General features: G+C 37.2%; 1 protein-coding gene across 1 annotated transcript in view; it reads left to right on the forward strand.

The window, feature by feature from the left end:
* Positions 1–21183, forward strand: part of LOC134841850 (uncharacterized) — a 135476-nt gene that overhangs the window by 41901 nt on the left and 72392 nt on the right. Inside the window, exons 10-14 of the mRNA XM_063857889.1 lie at positions 3006–3354; positions 9001–9260; positions 12163–12412; positions 13151–13368; positions 13535–13650. Coding sequence (XP_063713959.1) covers positions 3006–3354; positions 9001–9260; positions 12163–12412; positions 13151–13368; positions 13535–13650 — 1193 coding nt within the window. The remainder of the gene's footprint in view (positions 1–3005; positions 3355–9000; positions 9261–12162; positions 12413–13150; positions 13369–13534; positions 13651–21183) is intronic.

Below are 21183 nucleotides of genomic sequence, written 5' to 3' on the forward strand. Positions count from 1 at the left end.
AAAAATTCTCATGTCAAACACTTAAATAGCTGTGGTGGAAAATGGTTGTGAGAATTGTCTGTGGGTAGCCGCTCCTTTAAATAACTATTCAATTATTCATTCTCGTCCATAATCAGAGTCTAAACAGTTATACTTAGTCACAGATAGTCAGTTATATGTAATCGCCAATACAATTTCTAAACATGAAAATATCGCCACAACAAATAACAAAAGTAACCCAAATTTTCAGTTCAAAATCCCTAGACACTTGGAAAAACACGTGGGATCACAAACTCAACGAAATTGCAAAGTGCGTTTACAAACAGTGGCGTTCGAAGGAATATTTCTCTGGGGAGGGAGTGGTTTCGAAAAAAATGTTCTGATATATACCTATCTTTTTTGTTCCGACTTTCGATACGAAAGTAACGGAATATTTGTGCTCGGGGTGGGTTTTTTTTTCTTCAGACAAATTTCGACTTTTTAACTAGCCATTTTTGAGGGAATTTTTTATATCATTCGAAAACTATTGTTATCCTGAGCTTAAATTTGAAAAGATATTTCACCTGTGATCATTTTTCGTAAAGTTATGGGGGTTTAAAGATTGCTATTTTGGCCAATTTGCGACAATTAACGCGCGATATATTTCGCGCTATTAACGCGTAAGCGGAGATTTAATCCGTCTTAGAAATCGTTCGAAATTGGATGAAAGAAGCTTATTTGCCATAATTGATTTGTTACAAGAAACGAAATCTATCCTTTTGTACTTTGTATGGCGTGTGGGGTGATGATTTTCATAAAAAATTTCTTATTTTAGAAAAAAAAATTTCATTAAATTTAATTTTTTTACCTTTAATTTTTTTATAGGTTATTACTGCTCCATAAACATTAAAAAGCAGTCGGAACATTCAGGGCTTCGCCCTGATACTAGCAGTCTTGTCTTAAGTTTTATATACGAAAAAGGCCATTTATGTGATATCATAAGGAAAACAGTCTGGAGATTTGTTTCTAATTTAATGGCAGGCAGACATCAGATAATTTTAGATGTTATAGCTTTTTTTATAAACATCATCATCATACTTCAAGTCAGCAAAACTCTTTCATGACACACTTTTCTACAGAGTTTCATTGGATGACATTGACCAAAAGTGGTTATTGTTATTGTTCCGACTTTCGTAACGAAAGTAACGGAAAACTTGTGCTCGGAGTGGGTTTTTTTCTTCACTAGCCATTTTTGACGGCTGTTTTAAATATCAATCGAAAGCTATTGTTGTCTTGAGCTTAAATTTGGCAAGATACTCGATTGTGATCATTTTCGTACAGTTATGGGGGTTTGAAGATTGCCATTTCGACCAATTTGGGACAATTAACGCGCGATATATTTCGCGCTATTAACGGGTACGCGGAGATTTTATCCGTCTTAAAAATTGTTCCAAATTTATTCAAGGAAGATTTTATGTTATAATTATTTTGTTAATAGGAGCAAAATCTACCACTTTGTATTTAAATGGCGTGAGGGGGGAAAATTAAAAAAAATTAATTCAATTTATTGTATTTAAATTTTTCATTTTTAGACCTTAAAAGGCAGTCGAAACATTCAGGGCTTCGCCCTGATACGAGCAATCTTGTTTATGTTTTGGAGCAAAAACAAATAAGAATTCGTTTGTTTCAGAAACTGGAAAAAAGTGTTTTAGCATTACAATTGTTGGGACGAAATCTATCATTTTGTTCCGTTTTTTGCAGAAAGCATTGAATAATTGCTCTGGGCGTCTTTCTTTTTTCTTTAGACGAGTTCCGACTTTTTAACCAGAGGGTTTTGACAATTTTTTTTCTAAAATCTGAAAAGCAAGTGTTATTTGAGCTCAAAAATTCCACAAAAGATATCACCTGCGAACTTTTATTGTTAATTTCTGCGAATTTCAACATCCATATATTGCAGCGAGAAGTTTTTTGAATAGGTCAAAACATGCTATGTTAAGAAGTGGACGAACTTCAAGATGCACTATAATCTGCTGCTTGTTTGGTATGAAACATAAGAAAACACACGTTTGAAGAAAAGTTACGCTTGCACTATTTTTTATTATTTAACTCCTTTTATTTGATTGTTCTAGAATAGACTTTGCATTGTTGTTTTAAATGTTTGCCTAGTATATCAAATATTGCAAAAGAGTTTAAAATTTTGCGATTGTGTTTCAAACATGACACAAACACCAAATACACAAGTGTGTTTTTTGGGATACATAACTCGCGACATTTTCGGTCTATTGAAAAAAAAAGTCTCATCAACAAATATAAATTAGTTCAAACTAATTTCAAGAAAATGTATAAGCCTATGATTACATTTATTGGCAAACGCGTCCAGACAATTCGACCAAAGACAATTCAACGAATAATAGTAACCACCGCAGTCGCGCCAACGTGTTGCGAGCTTGCCAAAAGAGGGTAGGACTATATGCGACATTTAGAGCAGATTTTATGGGTTTGAGATTTGTCATTTGGGGCAATTGGCGATCATACTTACGCGCGAAGTTTGCATAAATTTTTCATTAACGAGTCGAAACTTGCTTTGCCTTAATTTTATTGAGCAATGCTAATTGCTGAGCCATTCGGAAAAATCTGTAAGAATTTTTTTAAAATTTTTTCTAAATAAGAAAATAAGTATAATTTTTTTTCATGTCAAATTATGGCTTAAGCACACTTCATTTTTGATCTTTAACTCGCAAATTTATTTAAGTTAAATGCAAATAATCGATAAAAGTATAAATTTTTGATGCTTAAAAGCTTTACGAAGGTAATTTTTGCGGAAAAAATACGTCATTTTTGAGCACTTCAAAAAATATTTCGACCAATTACTTGGCAACCGTCACTGCAAATTAAGGGTCTTATTGAAATTGAAAAGTTTGGTTATAAATTGTTTAAGTTTTCTGCAGCACTACAATTGGAGTACCAATTGTTTTTCATTGAACTTTTATTTATATTCCAAACAAGTATAATCAGCATAAGAACCGATGTCTTCTTTATTACAACAGGTTTCTTCTCGATCATCTTGATCACAATTTCCTCGGGAGCACTTTCTACCTATCCCTCTTCGTCGCCCAGTGGGGTGATGTCCATGAGGTGGCGGGGAACAAGCGAGGAGGTTGTAGCCTTGGGTGGGGACAGGGTGCAGTTGACCTGTGCCCACGGCAGTACTGGCGCGGGTGGGGATCACTCAGCGGTGGTCTCTGGGGGGTCAGCAGCATACAAAGAAGCATCAGCTTCAGGGGACTCAGTGATGGTGTCTTATGGGTGGGAGGGTCCAGGGGGTCCAATTTTACCACCAGACAGATACGAGGAAGACATAGAGACCACAAAGGGGGGACATCATCACCACCCGCGGTGAGTACAAAATACTTTTAATGCCGTAACTTACTAAATACTGGAGCCATGTGGAAGTGGGCTACTAATTCTCTACCCCCAGTCGAAAGGTCGGATGTTCGAGGCCCATTATGATAAGCCCATTAAGGTAAGATTACATTACCCACCTCAGAAAAGTAACCAGACAAATTGCAAATAACTTTATTCTACGAACACAACAGCCGGTTCTCTGTAAAAAACCAAGCGACTCCTAATTGGTCACTTTCTTCTTGTATAAATCGTACTAAATTGTCGTGATTTAGTGCCCGTGTTACCAGTGTTCATGAAAGTTATTACAAAAACCCATCTGAAGTCGCATATTTTGTTTCACATATTCGACTTCGCATTCATCACTGAATGATCCACATATCATTTTTGGTGATCTTAGCCTATCATGTTAATCCGAAAGAGAAACGCAGTTCTCAGCGATGTCGGGGTTTGATTATTATGCGTAATATCTTTTGCCTAGACTTAATTAAAGCTTATTATCCATAATTTAGGAGCCCATTTAGTTCGCACGACTCAATTAGTGGAATATAGTGCATGAAGTGGCTTCGTGTCATCAACTTGATAGAAAGTACCTTAATTGAGAGGGAAATTAAGCACTTATGCTACAAAAGAGGCGTGAGTTGACTCCGATTGCAGTCTAATTCAAATAGTTTATTAGAGAGGGGGGGGGGGGGGGGTCATTAGATTATTTAGAGGTAAATGTGAGAATAAAAGGGTTTGAGTGGAGATGGAGATGATAATCAGAAGACAAAGGAAAGACATTAGAAACCTAAAGGGAGACAGCTTTGGGGTTATCTGATTACTCTAACTTTAGCAAGAAGTTGCGAGTGACTTTGAAGATGTTTTGCAAGAAAATGCGTTATTCTTGCTTTTAACTTGCAAGATTAAAATTTATCTTGCAAGATTTTTTCAAGATATGCATTCAGTTTGCTAGAAGAATGCACAGTTTTGCTTTTTTGAAATTTTTTTTTCAATTTATTTTGCTGTTTTTGATAAGTTCAGTAAATTGTCTCTCAGGCTCTTCAGTGAAGATGGTTATAGTTCTTCTACCAAGCAAAATTCCACACCATATATAGCTAAAATATATTTGTCTACAGACAAAGGGATACATATATAAAATCTAAATTCAAAAGTCAATATTTATTTATTTCATCACTGTTTTTCTACTTGGTTTTACAACCTAGAGTCGGATCTAGATATTCACTGCCAAGAACCAGATTAAAAATGAATATTGGAGAAACATTGAAAGATACAAATTCAGCTAATTTGTCTAATTTGTACAAAAATCAAAAATTATTTCATCAGTATTTATTATTGATGAAATATACTCAAAAACAGCTGATTATACTCAAGAACAATTTACAGCTATTATGGTCTCTTCCAATATTCATTCATAATCCGATTCTAGGCAGAGAAATTTTAAATCCGATTCTATGCAATGAAATCTTGCAAGAATTGGATCTCTCTACTTTTGTACTCAAACAAACATTTTTGTACTCAAACAAACATTTTTCAAAAAAAATATTTGCATGAAAATTTAATTTTTTTGTGCATAGCGTAGTCCTGAATACACTAATATTGGATTTTTTTTTCCTTTCGCCTTTTATAGCTTTTCGAGAATAACTTTTCTCAAAAACGCATAAAACTCCTATTTCTTTTGTATGGCATGTTTTGCATGCCTTGATCAATGTCTGATAAATTGAAAATTCAAATTTTGAAAAAAAATCATTGTTGAAATTTTTGCCAAAAATTAAAAGTTTGATAATTTCGTTATATTTTTCATGAAAGAAGGAAAGACAGGCTTAAGACATTTCAGGCCGTTTCCAATGCATTTTTAATGCAAGAGGGTTAAACCTGTGCTTACTCTACGTTTGAGTAACCAAGATTTTTGTCACTTGTGTTCGGTTATGAACACAACCAAAAAATTTTGAGAAACTAAATTGTAAAATATTTTTGGCTAAAATATCAAAACTTTTGGTTTATGGAAAAATGCTAGTCATACAATTTCCATATACGAAAAATCATTAATCATAGACTTTTCATGCAATTTTCTGTACTTATGGAATTGCATGAAAAGTGTATAACCAGCATTTTTCCATATATGGAAATTGTATGACTAGCATTTTTGGTCAACCCGGGTTTTTGCTCAATTTGAGAGAATTTAAGATAACAAGACTGCTCGTACATTTCTGACTGCATTTTATATGACGCAAAATTTTTTGTGCTGCTAATATCAAATGCCAACCCTTTACGTTTGAGTTGTGCCTTACAATTGTAGCTGGCCTCAATTCAAATTGGATTAATTATGAGTGCGGATAATTAGCCACGCATGAAAAATTCGCGTATTGAAAGTCTGATACAAACCGCGCTGCCATCTGCATTCTAGCGCAAGTCTATTGCCGTCGGAGTGCCTAGTGCAAGCATACTTGCCTGGCAACTCAGAGATTTTGGACCGATACCCATGCGCTGTCAAATATTTTGAATTTGGTTTTAATGAAAAACCACCCCAGACATATATATTTCTCACTTTCTTCGAAAGTGGGAATAAAAACTATTGAAGACAAAAATGCTTAGGTTTTTACAGTTCCATTAAAAGTTTTATGTAGTTTTTTCTTGCGTAATTTTTGGACACGAGGGTAAAATTCGGACCTGAAGAAAACTATCGGGCAAATTTGTATACGAGTTAAAATAAAATCACTTCTGTAAAAACAAAAAAAAATTCGCATTAAGAATGCTGGTTAACAATGTTACAACCGCATTTCCAAACAATAAAATGGCTGTTTATGTATCAAAATAGCCATTGCGAGTCGTCAAAAATGTCCAACATTTTTTCCATTCAGTTTTTAGACATTTTTTTTGTCTTCTAAAATGCTCAGCCCATTAAAAAAAGTAAAAAAAACTAAGACTGAAAGTAATAACAGCAAATTAGTTCGAATCAAATTTCAAACAAGTTTCTTCGTCATCTTTTTTTGTCTAAATTTAGTGTGACACAACTATCTACTGGTCTACTGTTTGGGTAGCTTTTATCACACTCGTTATTGCCTGATTGGAGGTAAAATTTACGGAACTCAGGCATGATGCTAAAATTTTCAAGCTGTAAAATTATATGTACAAATATTGTTTTGACTTTCGTAACGAAAATAAAGGAATATTTGTGCTCGGGTGGGTTTTTTTCTTCAGACAAAACTCGACTTTTTAACTAGACATTTTTGACGGAACTATCATATATCAATAAATAGGGAATTGTTGTCTTGGGCTTAAAGCTGAAAAAATGTTTCACCTCTGATCATTTTTCGTAAAATTATGGGGGTTTAAAGATTGCCATTTTAGTCAATTTGGGACAATTAACGCGCGATATATTTCGCGCTATTAACGTGTAAGCAGAGATTTCATCCGTCTAAGAAATCGTTCCAAATTGGTTGAAGGAAGCTCATTTGCCGTAATTGGTTTGTTACTAGAAGTGAAATCTGTCACTTTGTACTTTATATGGCGGGTGGGGGGATGATTTTCACAAAAAATATCATATTTTAAAAAAGGTTCGTTTGTTTTATTACAATTAATTTTTTCATTTTTCTACTGCTCCATAAACCTGAAAAGGCAGTCGGAACATTTAGAGGTTCGCCCTGATACGAGCAGTCTTGTTCATTTTTAAACTAATTTTCGAACTGATTCTTGGCTTTTTTGTATATTTTCAGCTTCAATGGCTATCAATGGATATCAATGGATAATTGAACATATCAAATTATGTTCAAAAACAAGAGGTCAATCAAGGAAATTTTGTAAACGGCAAGTTCTTTTCATGTATCAGACGTTTATCAGCTTTAAATAGTGCATTATCAGAAACAACAACAATAATGGGCTTCATTTTTTTTCTACAAAATAACTAAGTTATCAAAAAATTTAATAATTTTGAACTGTGAAAACTTAAAATTTAGCCGGAACTCCCCTCAGCTCAAATTCTTGACTGCTAGTGGTCTTAGAATCATCACTTTGCACTTTTCGAAGCGTCTAAGGGAGGGATGTTCAAACGATTCTAAGACTTATTTTAGACGCCTTTAAGGGCATTCAAAACGTTCATAGTTCGGTCCTCTCATACCATACGAGCAGTCTTCTTTGTTTATTTGTATGGTCACTGCTGCTGTGACATATATTATTAGAAGTAACCTAGATATAACACTGCTGCAGGGGAAAAGGGGACTGGTCTACTCTCCTACCTTGACACAGTAGTCACAATTTAGGCAACATAGGAGACTGTAATAAACTGGGAGACGATGGGAGGTTGGAATAAGCGGAGATTGTATTGAATTTCTTTTGACATACAGGTAGATTAGACAGGTATATTCCAAAGAGAAGAGGATTAGGAGAGAATAAGAGAGAGCGGAAGAAGACAGAAAACGAGACTGGGAGAAATGGGTGACAAGGAAGCCACATTGCGTAAATGACTAGTTAGATGCAACTTGTCAGCTTTCATGGAAGCAAAGATTCTTAAATGTTCAAATGCTCCTGCTCATATGCTACTCACTTAAATGTTCAAATGCTCCTGCTCATATGCGATTATGTCCCCACTAAGGAGAGAGATAGATAAAAAAAATTTACCAAGTATTTATCAGTTATCTAAACTTTTATCAGTTTCTAAAATGGGTACCTAAAAATCTAAAAAATCAGACGTTTTAGAAATCAGTCGGTTTGACAGTTGCCTGTTTTGAAAAATCGACTGCCATTTTTGGCCGTTCAAAACTTAATCAAGAGGTACTTAATTGTATTTAAAGGCTACCAAATACAGAAAGTATGTGGGGAAACCTCCCGCAACTAAGTTTGTAAGAAAACTCCTTCATGTTATTGAATTAATTGGTTTACCTTCTTTCGCATTAGAAAGAGTTAATAAGAACGCAGAGGCTCATATCTAGAACAATCCAAAACATTCAGCACTTTAAGAACTTCGATGAGAAATTATTTTTTTCTTAACAAATACAGCACCAACTAAAAATAAAACCCTTAAAAATTACGAAAAATTTGTTAAATTGTCTGATGTGAATAGAGAGCGCCTAAATGTTTTAAAATGTACAGAAAAATTTCAAATTTTTGTATATTTAAGGATCATTCTAAATACAAATCATAAATTTCGTAGTCGTATGAAAAAGCATGCCTCAACTTTATCGTGGAAAGATGTACTTTTTAGCATGAGAACGCGTGCTCATGACAAATTGGATATTATTCATTAAATACGTTTAAAATACGTTTAGATTGCATTTTAGGTTTCTTTCTGAAGCTTTTTACTAAAAATACCTAGTTTTATTCGCGCCCTACTCGTTTCTCAAAATCAGTGTATTTTGGCATGGAAGTCGTCGTCAGAAACACTTTAGGGTCAGTCACCCAGTAATTGATGTGGTAAAATAGTAACAAAGTGCCAAAAGAGGGCACCTAATTTTTAGGGGAACTGTACCTACCAGCCCCCCCCCCTCCTATCCCCTTCCCGACAAACTGAGAACAAAGAATCATTGACATTTTTCTCATTTGCGATCTCATAGTGATCGGTGCACTTCCCAGTTGTCTGGAAAAGTCCACTACTATGTTTCTGTCTATTCCATTTGACACAGATCATTTTCAAATATCTTGCAGCTTCTCAGTGGAGGTGTGTGCAACGCCATCATCCGCATCCAAGCAATGCCCCCAGTTGACCATCTTCCCCGTTGGAAGGGGGGACTCCGGCATCTACACTTGCATGGCCACATTACTACGTCACACATCAGCACCACCACTCAGTAGACGACGACAGGGAAAAGAGCAGGACTGGGGAGAGGGAAGTGGAGCAGAGAAGGGGAGGGAGGGGCCGATCATCAGCTACTACCCTGTCCACAAAGTCAGCCTCCTAGTTTACGGTAAACACAAGTCACAATTCCCCCCCCTCCCCACCAATTACACGTAAGCTGCGAAGCATGGCAATGGACTTCTACTATTTTGGGATATTAAGGTCATGCTCTGAACAGACTATCTTTGCAAATAAATGAAACTTTTGAGGACCACTTCAGTTTTGATCAATTTAATTTCAATTAATTTCATTGAAGATGGGAATAAAGACACTGCACTGCGTCTTGAATTAAGAAGCAGCCATTGATGCCATGGGAGACTATCAGAACTTGTTTTAAACTTAAACAAACTACACAGCAACTGACTACCCCTGTTATTACGACGTGATGCGTTGAAATTGACACAAATTATCAGTTTTATCCACGCTTTTTTGGGGATGCATTAAAATTTTCTTTTAAAGTAGACGTACGATTTTGAAAAAATGGGCCCGTTCAACCCCATACTGAAAAAACGAGGACCAAAAATGGAGCCCAATTTGCTAAATATTGGGCTCTTTCAGCTCGTTTTTTCTAAAGTGGATTCAGCACCCTCCATGGAACAAGGAGACTAAAATGAGGACCAGTTCCGACCAGGGTTGATATTTTTCAGGCTGTGTACAACGAATGGTAACAACAATTATACAACGCACAAAAATTGGCTTAAAAGGACGGCCAGTGCAATGCATACCAGTCAACAATTTGTCGCAGTCTATAGAAACTGACCATTTATTAGAAAAAATTTCAATGAAGTTTCAAAACTCGACACAACTGCAAAAATTCAAGCAAAACAACAATAATCTAGGCTTCATGAGAGTAAAATGTCAATCAAGTATCGAAGTTGTCATTTACGACAGAAATTTCTCTCCGAATTAAGGCAGAAGATTTGCTGGAAAATAAAAGTGTCGATTGACACCCCTGATGAGATCAAATTTTTTGGGAAAAAATGTCTAAAGAAAGTATTGATTTGAGCAGCAAGCCATACTGCCTTTTAGTCTCTAACGACTACCCAAAATATCATAGAATGACTGAAATAAAAAAAAACATTTCTGTACAGGAGAAAACTGAAATAACCCGTAAAATGCTCTTCAAATACTTCCAATGGAGCACGTTCAGAGTATCATTACCAAAAATTTACGTTGGAGACTGGAAAGCTAAGTCGTCAAGAACTGGTGCCAAAAATCCGTTTGAAAGCGAGAGAACTGCAACGAGTGTCATAGATTACTTTCGAATCTGAAAAACGGTCGGTAATAGTCTGAAAACTTTGACAAAGTGACAAACTGACAGAGCAAAATCTGTTTTTTTCACTGTTTTCCTTTTTCTTCATTTTTTGATACGTTCACTTTTCAATCAACAATTTTTACATTGGCTTCAAAGTGCAGTCGGAACATCAAGGGCTTCACCCTGATGTGCGAGCAGTCAATTTGTTTTATTTACTCAATCAAGTTTTGGCGATCGAAGCAATAGTTTTTGTCAAAATTTTGCACCATATTAAAGGTATTGACTGCCTGAGTTCAAATACAAAAAAACCCTCCTAGTAAGTTCTGGGTGTATGAACATTCTGGATTAATTTATGCGCACTTTGAAGATTAATATTATGATGCGGGAAGCATAATGCAAATATTTCATGCGTGGCGATTTATCAGCGCTACCAAATCAATCCAAATTGAATTTGGGCAAGCTGTCATGGTATTGTCGGTCGACTCAAAAATTTCTTCATGATGTTTGATATTGTCTGAAAGTTCTGTTTTTTCAATTTTTGACCAAAAATTATTCAATACAGATTGAGGAGCACTCGTTGCATTCAGGGCTTTGCTCTATAAACTTCCGCGCAGTATCTTTTACAGTGCAACTTTGAAGAAAAAAAGATAATAACAGAACGTAGAAATTTAGCATAATTAATATGGTGCAAACTTTTTTTGCAAGTTTCGGGTCAAGAAGTTTTGGCGAAAACAATTCACTTTTGGCTTCAATAGTCAAACAGAAACACACCAAAACGATAGGGTCAATTGCTGACAAAATTTTATTAAATTGAGCTTTTCGTGGTGCCCAATAAACAGTCGACCAGTAAAATTTAAGCGAGGTATAATTTTTTCAATTTGTAAAAACAATTACTTTTATTTGTTAGATAAAAAATGTCATTTTTACCATAAAAACATATTTGAAAAAATAACTTTTAATCGTTGAACAAAAATGTTTGAAGATTATAACTTGATGGGTATAAATTCTAAAAATTTGGGTAAAAATTTTAGAAAATTGTTGTTAAAATTAAAAAAAAGGTAAGTAGTAAAATCAACATTTTTTGGCTATTATATAAAAGGAAACTTGTTTATACACAATTGAGATACCATACTCTGCTTAATTTTTGTAAGGTTACATTTAAGGCTCACCTTGATATAATTTCGTTAGCAATAGACCCAGCAGTTTTGTCATAATTTTTGATTGACACCAGACACCAAAAAACCAAACTATTCGTTTTTGGTGAAAAATTTTTAGTCCGAGCTTTGCAGAATAAATTGCACCGTATTGATTACGATAAACTTCTAACTTCTATTTGTGAAAAATGCCCTTTCAGTTTCCAGTTTTATTCGCTCTGTCCGGATAATTTAAATTAACACTGTATTTGGTAATATTTTGCTTTAGTTTTGTGTAAATTTCAGGCATCACTCCATATTTGAACTGTAACTATCTTTCATCTCCCGCTCTGTTTTATCTATTGACTCTTAGGAATTGAATCAAAATGGACGAGTTTTTGCTAACTTTCGGCATATTTTTTTTCCTCGCACGGACTTTCTTCAGCCAAAATTAGTCGTGCGTCGAACAGTCTAAGCATATCGAGCCTGGGTCGTGATAGTCAATTTATAAATAGAAAGCTCGACCAGGCTTTTGTTTTGAAAAATTCGATTGGGTATGTGTGTGAGAGTGTATGTTTATTTAGATCTGCCTCTGTTCTCCACCGGGAAGGAGAGGGAAGTGACCCTTCTCACTGGAACACACTCTCTAATTCTCTGCCACGCCCACATGCCAAAAACAACAACAACAGCAACAACTACAAGTTCAACTATGACAGAAGAGTCAGCAGACATCAGACACAGCAGCAGTAGTAACAGTAGTAACAGTAGCAGAAGGGGTGATGGTTCAGTCCATGTCTCCTGGTCCAAAGTGGGAGCCCCTCTAGATCCTCTCAGGTATCACACGCCTAGACAACAGATCTGTCGGATCTACTTAACAATCTCCCCCTTTCAATAAAGGGGGGGGAGATTCTTTAGTAGATACAATGGGGGGGGGGGGATTGTTAAGTAGATCCGATGTGTCATACAAATCATAATTTAACCTTCGAATAAGAAGAAAACTTTGAAAATACTCAATAAAGTGACGCATTTGGTACTGATTAGCAATTAGTGTTTTTGTTATTGAGTCAGTTATTTTGAAGTGTTTAATTTTTTAACGGGGCTTCTTGTTGATTCAAAAAATAGTTTTAATCATAAATTTTTGAAAACTACTTTTCTGGAAACACAATTTTATAGCGTTTGAGAGTTTTTTTTGCTGAATTCTTAAGAATCTGTTTCTTGTGGTTTCTAAATTTTATGTGGATAACGCCAGCGAAAAAACGAAAAAAAAAGAAAAAAAAAGAAAAAAGTTTTTAAGAAATGTATTAAGAGTTGTACATCTTAAAAAATTCTACCAATAGACCGATCCATTGGATCTAAGAAGTAAGACATCTTTTTAATCTGTGCTTAATGAGATATCTGAATACGTTTCGTGCTGGTCTAATAGTGTTCTCCCAATCGATTTAGTTTTTGTGAATTTATATGAAGAACTCTGTAACTAGATATCCTTTGGAAACAATTAATTTTTTATCATTATTATGAGTACAAAACTGTTCTTATACTTATATCATACTGGGTTTTTATTGTGTTTGATAGAGCTTGGACGACTGAGGATGGGTCTCTGTCTATCCGGAATGTGAGCAAACAGACAGCAGGCACTTACATATGCACAGCCTATCTCTACTCCGCCGTCCAAAACCCCCCACCGACACCCTACAACAGCAGCATCAACAACAACATAACAGAGAGAGGGGGAGGAAAAAGGGGGTGGGTTGTTGCCAAGAGTGAGTCAGTGGTGCATCTGGTGGTGAAGGGTAAGCAAAAATAAGAAGCAAGAGAGGGGGGACCTAATTATTATACACGAGCAGTTGAGTGTCAGACAAAAAGCGATGAGTAAAATTGAACAGGGGGAGTAAGAGGTCCCTTTTTTGTGTTTTGGTTATGATGTCATGGTCAAATTCATTATGAGGCACTGTTTAGACTCCATGGCGTTCAGAGTGGAGCCGAAGGATGAGGAGGTGGGGGTGGGTGAGGATGCTCTGTTCCACTGTGCCGCAGACAACTCCTCTGTCATATTCTGGGAGCTGCACCCAAAGGTACGACATAAGTATACAATCCACTCACATCAACTTAGGCTCACCCAACTATTACTGAACACGAAACCCCTCCCCCCATCTCGAAGCAGAGGCTATTCAGAAGCAAGAACTTGTCTCATTTCACCTAAGATGTCACCGGCAGCTTGATGCCTTTTTGGTATTCTCCCGACACGCACTGTATTGTAAACGTATTTGGTTACAATTTCATGGTGTTTGATTATAAGTGTCTGGCTTGAACACAAAATTATTACATTAATGGCCTGATTTTTTGATTTTTTTGGCGCTGTTTGCTTGAATTTTTCCTTATTTCCCCATAGAGAATCAGATAATAAGGTACATAGATACATTGGTAGTTTTCATTAATAGAAATTCATACGAAACGCTTTAGACAATACTGAAAATTTTCTTTTAAAAATTCAGGTAAGTACTATACTCATTTGTACTTTAGATAGCGCGTAGCAGGATAAAATGAAGAACAGTTTTTTGTAATTTGTAATTTGTATCATTTTTCGTAACCTTTAACTTTTTCACAGATGTTACAGGACACTCAGAACATCCAAGTCTTTGCCCTGATTTTTAAATTTTTTGTAATTGAAATTGATGACGATTACCAGCGCAACTTGGGAAGATTTTTCGAAGCCTTTCTGTCAATTCAAATTGTGGATTGAAAAAAAGGCGGCACAATGAGGCATCCCGCGACAGTTTTATGGATAAAAATCGATTATAATGGAAAAAAGTTGTCAAACAAATATTGTCATTATAATCCATTATAGTAGCAAATTTAGACCACGAAATTGACTATTTTGTATTATAATCGATTATTTCCATAAAAACACAATCCGTTTAAATCCCTTATATTAAATTATAATTCAATTAAAATCCATTAATATTGATTACAATGGATTATAATCTCTATACTTTTTATGCAAAATGAAAATACTCACGGCCTACTCGAATTCTAAGTCTACTCAATTTTATAACGCCCGTTTAATCCTCTTACCAGTCATTTTCTCCACTCACGTTCACCCTTTCCCCCTGTTTATTCTTCTTAACCCTACCCCACCCCTACTTACCCCTACCCCTACCTACCTATTTACCCCCCCCCCCCCCCCCACTTACCCCCCCCCCCCCCTCTTACCCTGATGATAAATTTTTCCATATAATGAAATTGAATGACAAGCATTTTTTTAATCAACCCGGGTGCATAAAAAATGACAAAATAATTACGTTTGAGTTGGTCTTTTTATTGAGATAAATTTTGACTAGTATTTCAGTAATTTTTTCAGAAAAATTATTTCACCACAAATTAATGACCAATTTTTCAAACAAAAATTTCACAAAAAGATTTATCATGGAAACATTTTTTTGTATTATCAGTTCATCAAAAATTTTTTGATGCTTTGAAAAAAATTGCTTGTCAAAAAATTTAGCTCACAAAACTGGGCCATGCGCCTGTATTTGGTTTTGGGCCCGCCAAATTGGGTTTTGCTCTTTTGACTGCAAGATTCAAGCCTCCCCCGGCTTCTGTGTCCCTTGAAGTGACTATTGTTTGGCTCTTCTGAAAGCGCTCTATTGGATTCATTGCATCTGCGATTTCCATTTCTCCTTGAAGTTCGTCCTCCGATTCCATCTGCTCTAGTAGTTCTGGAGAACTGATTCGCTTAAATTTTTTTTTGTAGGTTCCGACGATGGACTTTTACTCGTGCTTCGCTGATTTTCTTGCGTCAGTACCGTTTTTGATTGGGCTATATCCGATTTCCTATAAATCGAACCGGCCGATGTCTTAATTGTTGAGTCCGTTTCTGAAGCGATTTTCCCCTTTATTGGTCTGGTTAAGGCTTGTCCGCTTTTCCTTAGTGGATCCTTTCGAAGTATTGTCTTTGGTGGTGATTTACATTGATTTTCTACTTTGTCCTCCACAAATCCTTTCTCCCAAGAGTAGATCATTTCCTTTCGAAGATCGGGATTGAGTTGCCCTGTCTCGTCCACTAATTTCCTGATGCCGTTTTTAGCCGCGTCCCTTCTTTCGTAGTTCCAGCGGGCGTTCGCCTCCAACAATTCCTTTAGAGCTTTGGCCCTTTCTTTGTCTCGGTCCGATGTTAGCTGCTGCTTGTGCAGTGGGCTTGTATCCCTGCTCAGTTGTCCCTTGCGCACTATTTTTAGATTCTCTCTCGACTGGTCAATTCTCCGTTTCATTTGAGAGGCCGTCAGTGCTGAGCGTTCCAAGTGCTGTTTGTCTAAATAATCAGAATTATTTAAAAACCTATCCCTCACAATTTTAAATTCTGATTTTGGTAGTCTGCCGAAATGTGCTTGAAACGGGGATACTTGAATTGTTTTCTGCTTGTTCCACCGTAAATCTCTCATTATAGTGCTGAGACATAATTTGATTGATTTATTATTTTCTTCGAGCATCATCACTCCCAGTCTTCTTTTTATTGTTTGAATTGTACGTTCAACCAAACCACAACCTCTGTGGTCCCCCACCGGACAGAATTTTTGCTCGATATTGAGTTCCGAACAGAATTTTTTAGAGTTTTTCCCTTAAAGCCTGAAAATTGGTCCGAACGAATTGATTCAGGGACTCCATGTGTGTCGATATATGATCTCAAGAATTTTACTGTGCACTTTCTACTTGTGGATTTTGTAACCTTCACTGATGGAAATTTCGAGAATCGATCTATAGCTACTAAAAGGTAGATTTTTTTTCCTTTTTGATTTTCTATAGGCCCCGCGTAGTCTAGTTGTACCTCCTGTCCCGGCTGCGTGAGCAGTGGCAGTGGTTTTGACGAATTTTTCGAAATAAGGTATTTTACATTCTTACCATATCTGGTACAGCTACGACACTCCTCTGCCAAATTCACAATGTCCTTATTCATGTGTGGCCACCACAGATATTGCGCTGCTCCCAACATAGCTTCCTGTCCTGGGTGCCCTCGATGTATTCGTTTCAGGACAGCTTGTCTTAGTTGAATTGGTACTGCTAGCCGATTATTCACCAAGATGCAGTCGTCCTGAACTGCCATCTGTGACCACAACGGATTTGTATAAGGTCCCATCAATTCGAATCCTTGTTTGTCCCCTCTCTCTACCACTCGCCTGAGGCGGTCCATCCACGTGTCTTCTGTGGTCAATTCTGCTAGTAAGTTTTTGTCGAACAGTTTTGCGAGGTTGTCCAGGGTCTCTACTTGTTGCTGCTTTTGCAGTCTCTTGCCCAGTCCCTTTGGCGGTTGAATTGAGCACACTTCCTCCTCACTCTCCGCCTCCTCTGTGGTTGTCAGGTCCACTTCTATTACATTCACCTCACTGAGTTTCCGTTCCGCCGATGCGATCGGTTTAGGCGATGTTGAACTCGATTCGTGTTCCAAGCTGTCGCTGACTTCTTGGGTATGAGCCACCAGTTCTCAATTTTCCTGAACATCGTTATCTCCGGCTATTAACTGCCAGAATGAGAGCAGTCTTTGATCCGCTATTCTTCGTTGGTCCGGTTCCAACGACCATTTTACTCGTTGTGCATGACGTGTTTCGCTGTCGGAGCTGTCCCTATTTTTTCGGCCCCCTCGTATTATTTTTCTCGTACGTTGAACTGTCTCTGTGATCTCCTCCTCTCCCGAGAGTTCGTTAGTGTTGGAAAGTGATCGGTTCCACTTTGTGTCCATTAGGCTTTCTTCGCGCTCCTCCTTCCGCCAATCTTGTGGTGAGCTCGACCACCAGTCGTATGATCTGTTTTCATTTCCTGACATCTCGATCCTTGAGTCTGTTTTTTCTCTTTTTCTCAGTACTGGTCGTTTTTTGATTTTGCAATTATTTAAGACTGACTGTTTGCTGGGTTGATTTGACGAAAGAGTGATTTGTTTTTGGTGAACTGTTGTGTTTAGCTGTTTTTGCAGTCGTGGAAACTGTTTTCTCTCGTTCCGGTCGAGCTTTGTTCGGTTTTGACCGTTTTGGTTGCTATAGCAACCATTACTTGATGACTGTTTCCTAGCATTCCTTCTAGAACATTCTAGAACGTTTTCGTTCCGGTTGAGCGACCTTGATGCTTTAAGCCTACTGTTCCAGCAGTCGAACGCTTCATGAAAGGAGTTTATTGTCGCTACTACAAACTTTTCGTCTAATTCTGATTCGGGCCAGGGATCATTGAAAGGATCACGCGATAAATAATCAACTATGCCCATATCCCTCCCCGGAATGTGAACTATGTTGAACTGATATGGCAGTAACCGGTCAACCCACCGGGTTAAACGTGATTGGTAGGTCTTGTTCGATTGGTTAACATCCAATGCTGTTGTAAGCGCTTTGTGGTCAGTTGCGATGGTAAATGGTTTCCCCAGAAGGTAGTGTTTATATCTATCTACTGCCCAAACAACTGCCAATAACTCCAACTCATTTGTTGAATATTTTTTTTCTTGGGCGTTTAAGTATCGGGATGCGAACGAAATTGGGACCCATAGCTCTTCATCATTTTGTTGTTCTAAAGTAGCCCCTAGCCCATCATGGCTAGCATCGCATTTAACTCGTGTTTCACGATTTGCATCGTAATAGTGTACTTTCGTAATATTTGCCACCGCCTCTTTTATAGCATTAAATACTACTGTGTGATCATCTCCCCATTCGAATTTTTTCACCGGGAGTTTCATGTTTTTTAATTTTTTCTTTTGATTTTCTTCTTTAAGAAGTGGTCTTAATCTCTCAGTCAGACTTGCTACGTTAGGTATAAATTTAGCTAAGTGATTTATGCTTCCCAAGAATGACCTTAGTTGCTTTAGAGATTTCGGCGTGTTCAAGTTTACTACCGCTTCCGTTTTAGTGATTTTTGGTCTAACCCCTTCTTCTGAGAGATGATGACCCAACCAATTCACTTCTTGTTTGAAAAATTCACATTTTGATAGTTTCAATGCCAAATTTTCCGCATCCAATTTCTTTAATACTGCTTCTACTAAGTTTGCATGTTCGATTTCACTTCCCTTTGACACAATAAGTATGTCATCCAGAAAACAGAACGTGTTTTTGGCGTGGTTGATGGTTCTATCCATGGCCTTTTGAAATTCAGCTGGCATATCTGCTAGACCATAGAACCCTGTCAAGAATCTGTAAGTTCCAGTTGCTTTTCCGCCAACAATATTAAAATTGCATTGCCTAGCTGTATCAGCAGCCAATTTTAATTGACTGTACGCATATTTCAAATCTAACACCGAAAAATATAGCGTACCCTTTTTGTTTTCGGTAACAATCTGGCTTACCCCATCAATAAGTTCATCTACATTTGGCATTTGGTATTTGTTTTTGAACAATTGCCTATTGATTGGTTTTGCATCCATTGCCAATTTTATTGAGTCGTCCTTCTTTACTGTTATCACAATCGGGGCGATAAAGCAATCACTTGTACATTTATCAAGTTTTGTTATATGACCTTCTGTCAATAACTTCTCGATTTCTTTTTCGACTTTATCTTGTATGTGAATTGGGATTCTTCTCCCCTTTTCTTGAATCGGACATAGTGGGTATTTGAATTTTGAACTGACAATGTGATTTTTCGAAATGCCTTGTCTTTCAAATAAGTTTTTAAATTTAGTGAAAAATTTTTCTTTCCAACCTTCTGACTGCTCGCACATGAGCACGTCAAACCTGGTGAGTTCTTTTGGCGCTGGTCTTTGTGTAGTCACTATTCCCACTTGTCCTTGCAGGTCTAATCCCATGATGCATCTGGTTTTTCGTTCTGATACCAGAAAGGTTGCGCCCTTTACTTCCCAGCCCGCTGACCTCAGATTGGTTTTTAGGGCTCCCAGAATACTGATCGGTTGTTTATTGTAGTCCACAAATTTGGTTTGTAAGTTCAATTTATCGGACGGTATGAATCTCACTTTGTTTGATTTTTCCATAATTTCCTTTGTCGTTGCCCAGTTGAGAAATGAAACAGGACTTCCAGTGTCCACTGTTAATTGAATTATCTGATTATCTATTCGTACCATGGCCTTTAGTGATTTTACGCGATTCAATGTTGGATCGCGAATCGAATCTATTTTCTGAACTCGTACCACTTTTCCGTCTGTTTTGTTTCTCATTTCCTTGATTCGGTCTTTCACATATTTTGAAACTCGCTCATTTTCCGGTTGGTAGGTTTGTATCGACATAACTTCAAATTCACTACATGACCTAACACCTTCACTGATCTGATCGCATTCCTCTACCGATCCTTCCGATTCTTCCGCAACTTCACTTACTTGTTGGGATCTGCACATTTTAGCGAAATGATTGGGTTTGCCACAGTGTTTACAGGTTTTCCCCATCGCTGGACAATTTTTTAGGTGTCCCTGTTCAAACGTCCTTCCACATCTATTACATGGTTTTGTTTTCGTGTTTTGATTCTTGTTATTATTCTGTCTTTTATGCGTTTCTCTTCTATTTGGAGTTTTGGTTGTCCCCCCCAAATTTCGAACTGCCATTACAAGTTCCTGTTTTACCCTCACACCCGAGGTGTAATTGCTACTTGATCCCCCTGTAGCCGCAGCATTAGTCTTCTGAAATGCCATTGTGGTTAACTTGCTATGTTCGAATTTTATAGCCCTTTTTAAAACTTCCACCGGATGTAGAGTTTCGAATGTCAACGTGTCCTGCAATGTCATGTTTTTCATTTTCGAGATGAACAGGTCTCGCACTATTTCATTTTCCAGTGCTCCCAGTTCTGATCGGGCTGCTTGAGCAGTTAACGCTGCGTGGAATGATTCTAGAGATTCTCCAGATTCTTGCATTCTCGTAAATAACTTGTATCTTTCGTATGTTACACATTTTACCTTTTGAAACGAGACTTCTGCCAAATCTGTTATTTCCCTGAACGTCATTTTCGATATTTCAACGTGCGGGTTCTTTTGTAGGAATCTCTTCTTTCCCTCTGTACCCAAAGATAAAAATAATCTTGACACCAGTTTCTTTTGTACTTCGTTGTAGAAGACATTGTGTCCGACTCGTGGGCCTCTTGTCTTTCTGTCTTCGTTCTCCAATACTACTCTATCCCTTGCTAGCTTATCTCTAAGAATCCTAGCGTTCCTCGCATCTTCGTTCTCCCCATCCCTGGGCGTTTCCGGGCGTGGTGGTGGTTCCTCTAATATGTCTTTTGGTTCTTCCAAAATAATCTCTGGGTTCACATTTTCTTTGACCGTAACCGCCATGAGAAATTGTTCGAACCAAATTTTAAATTGCCACGGAGGGTCTAGATTCGCTGATGCCCAAAATACCGGAATTCCCATATCCGTTCTGTTGTCTTGAGCTGCGAATCCTGCTGGCTGCGCCATGTGATATGCCTTGCGATATCGATTGAAAACAAGTTGTAATTCAATACTGTATTTTGGATATTGAATTTAGGTTTTCTGTTTCTTTTGTTTTGGTGTTGTACTGAGAGATAGATCATTGTTAAGAACTCTGATCTCTCGCTTAATCTCAGTGTCATCACTTACGTATGACCTTGAGCATACCATAAAATAATGATTGAGCACCAAAGGTTAGCTGTACATACGTATATAAATACTGCTACTGCAG

Source organism: Symsagittifera roscoffensis, chromosome 3 (assembly GCF_963678635.1).
Source record: "Symsagittifera roscoffensis chromosome 3, txSymRosc1.1, whole genome shotgun sequence".
Lineage (NCBI taxonomy): Eukaryota > Metazoa > Xenacoelomorpha > Acoela > Convolutidae > Symsagittifera > Symsagittifera roscoffensis.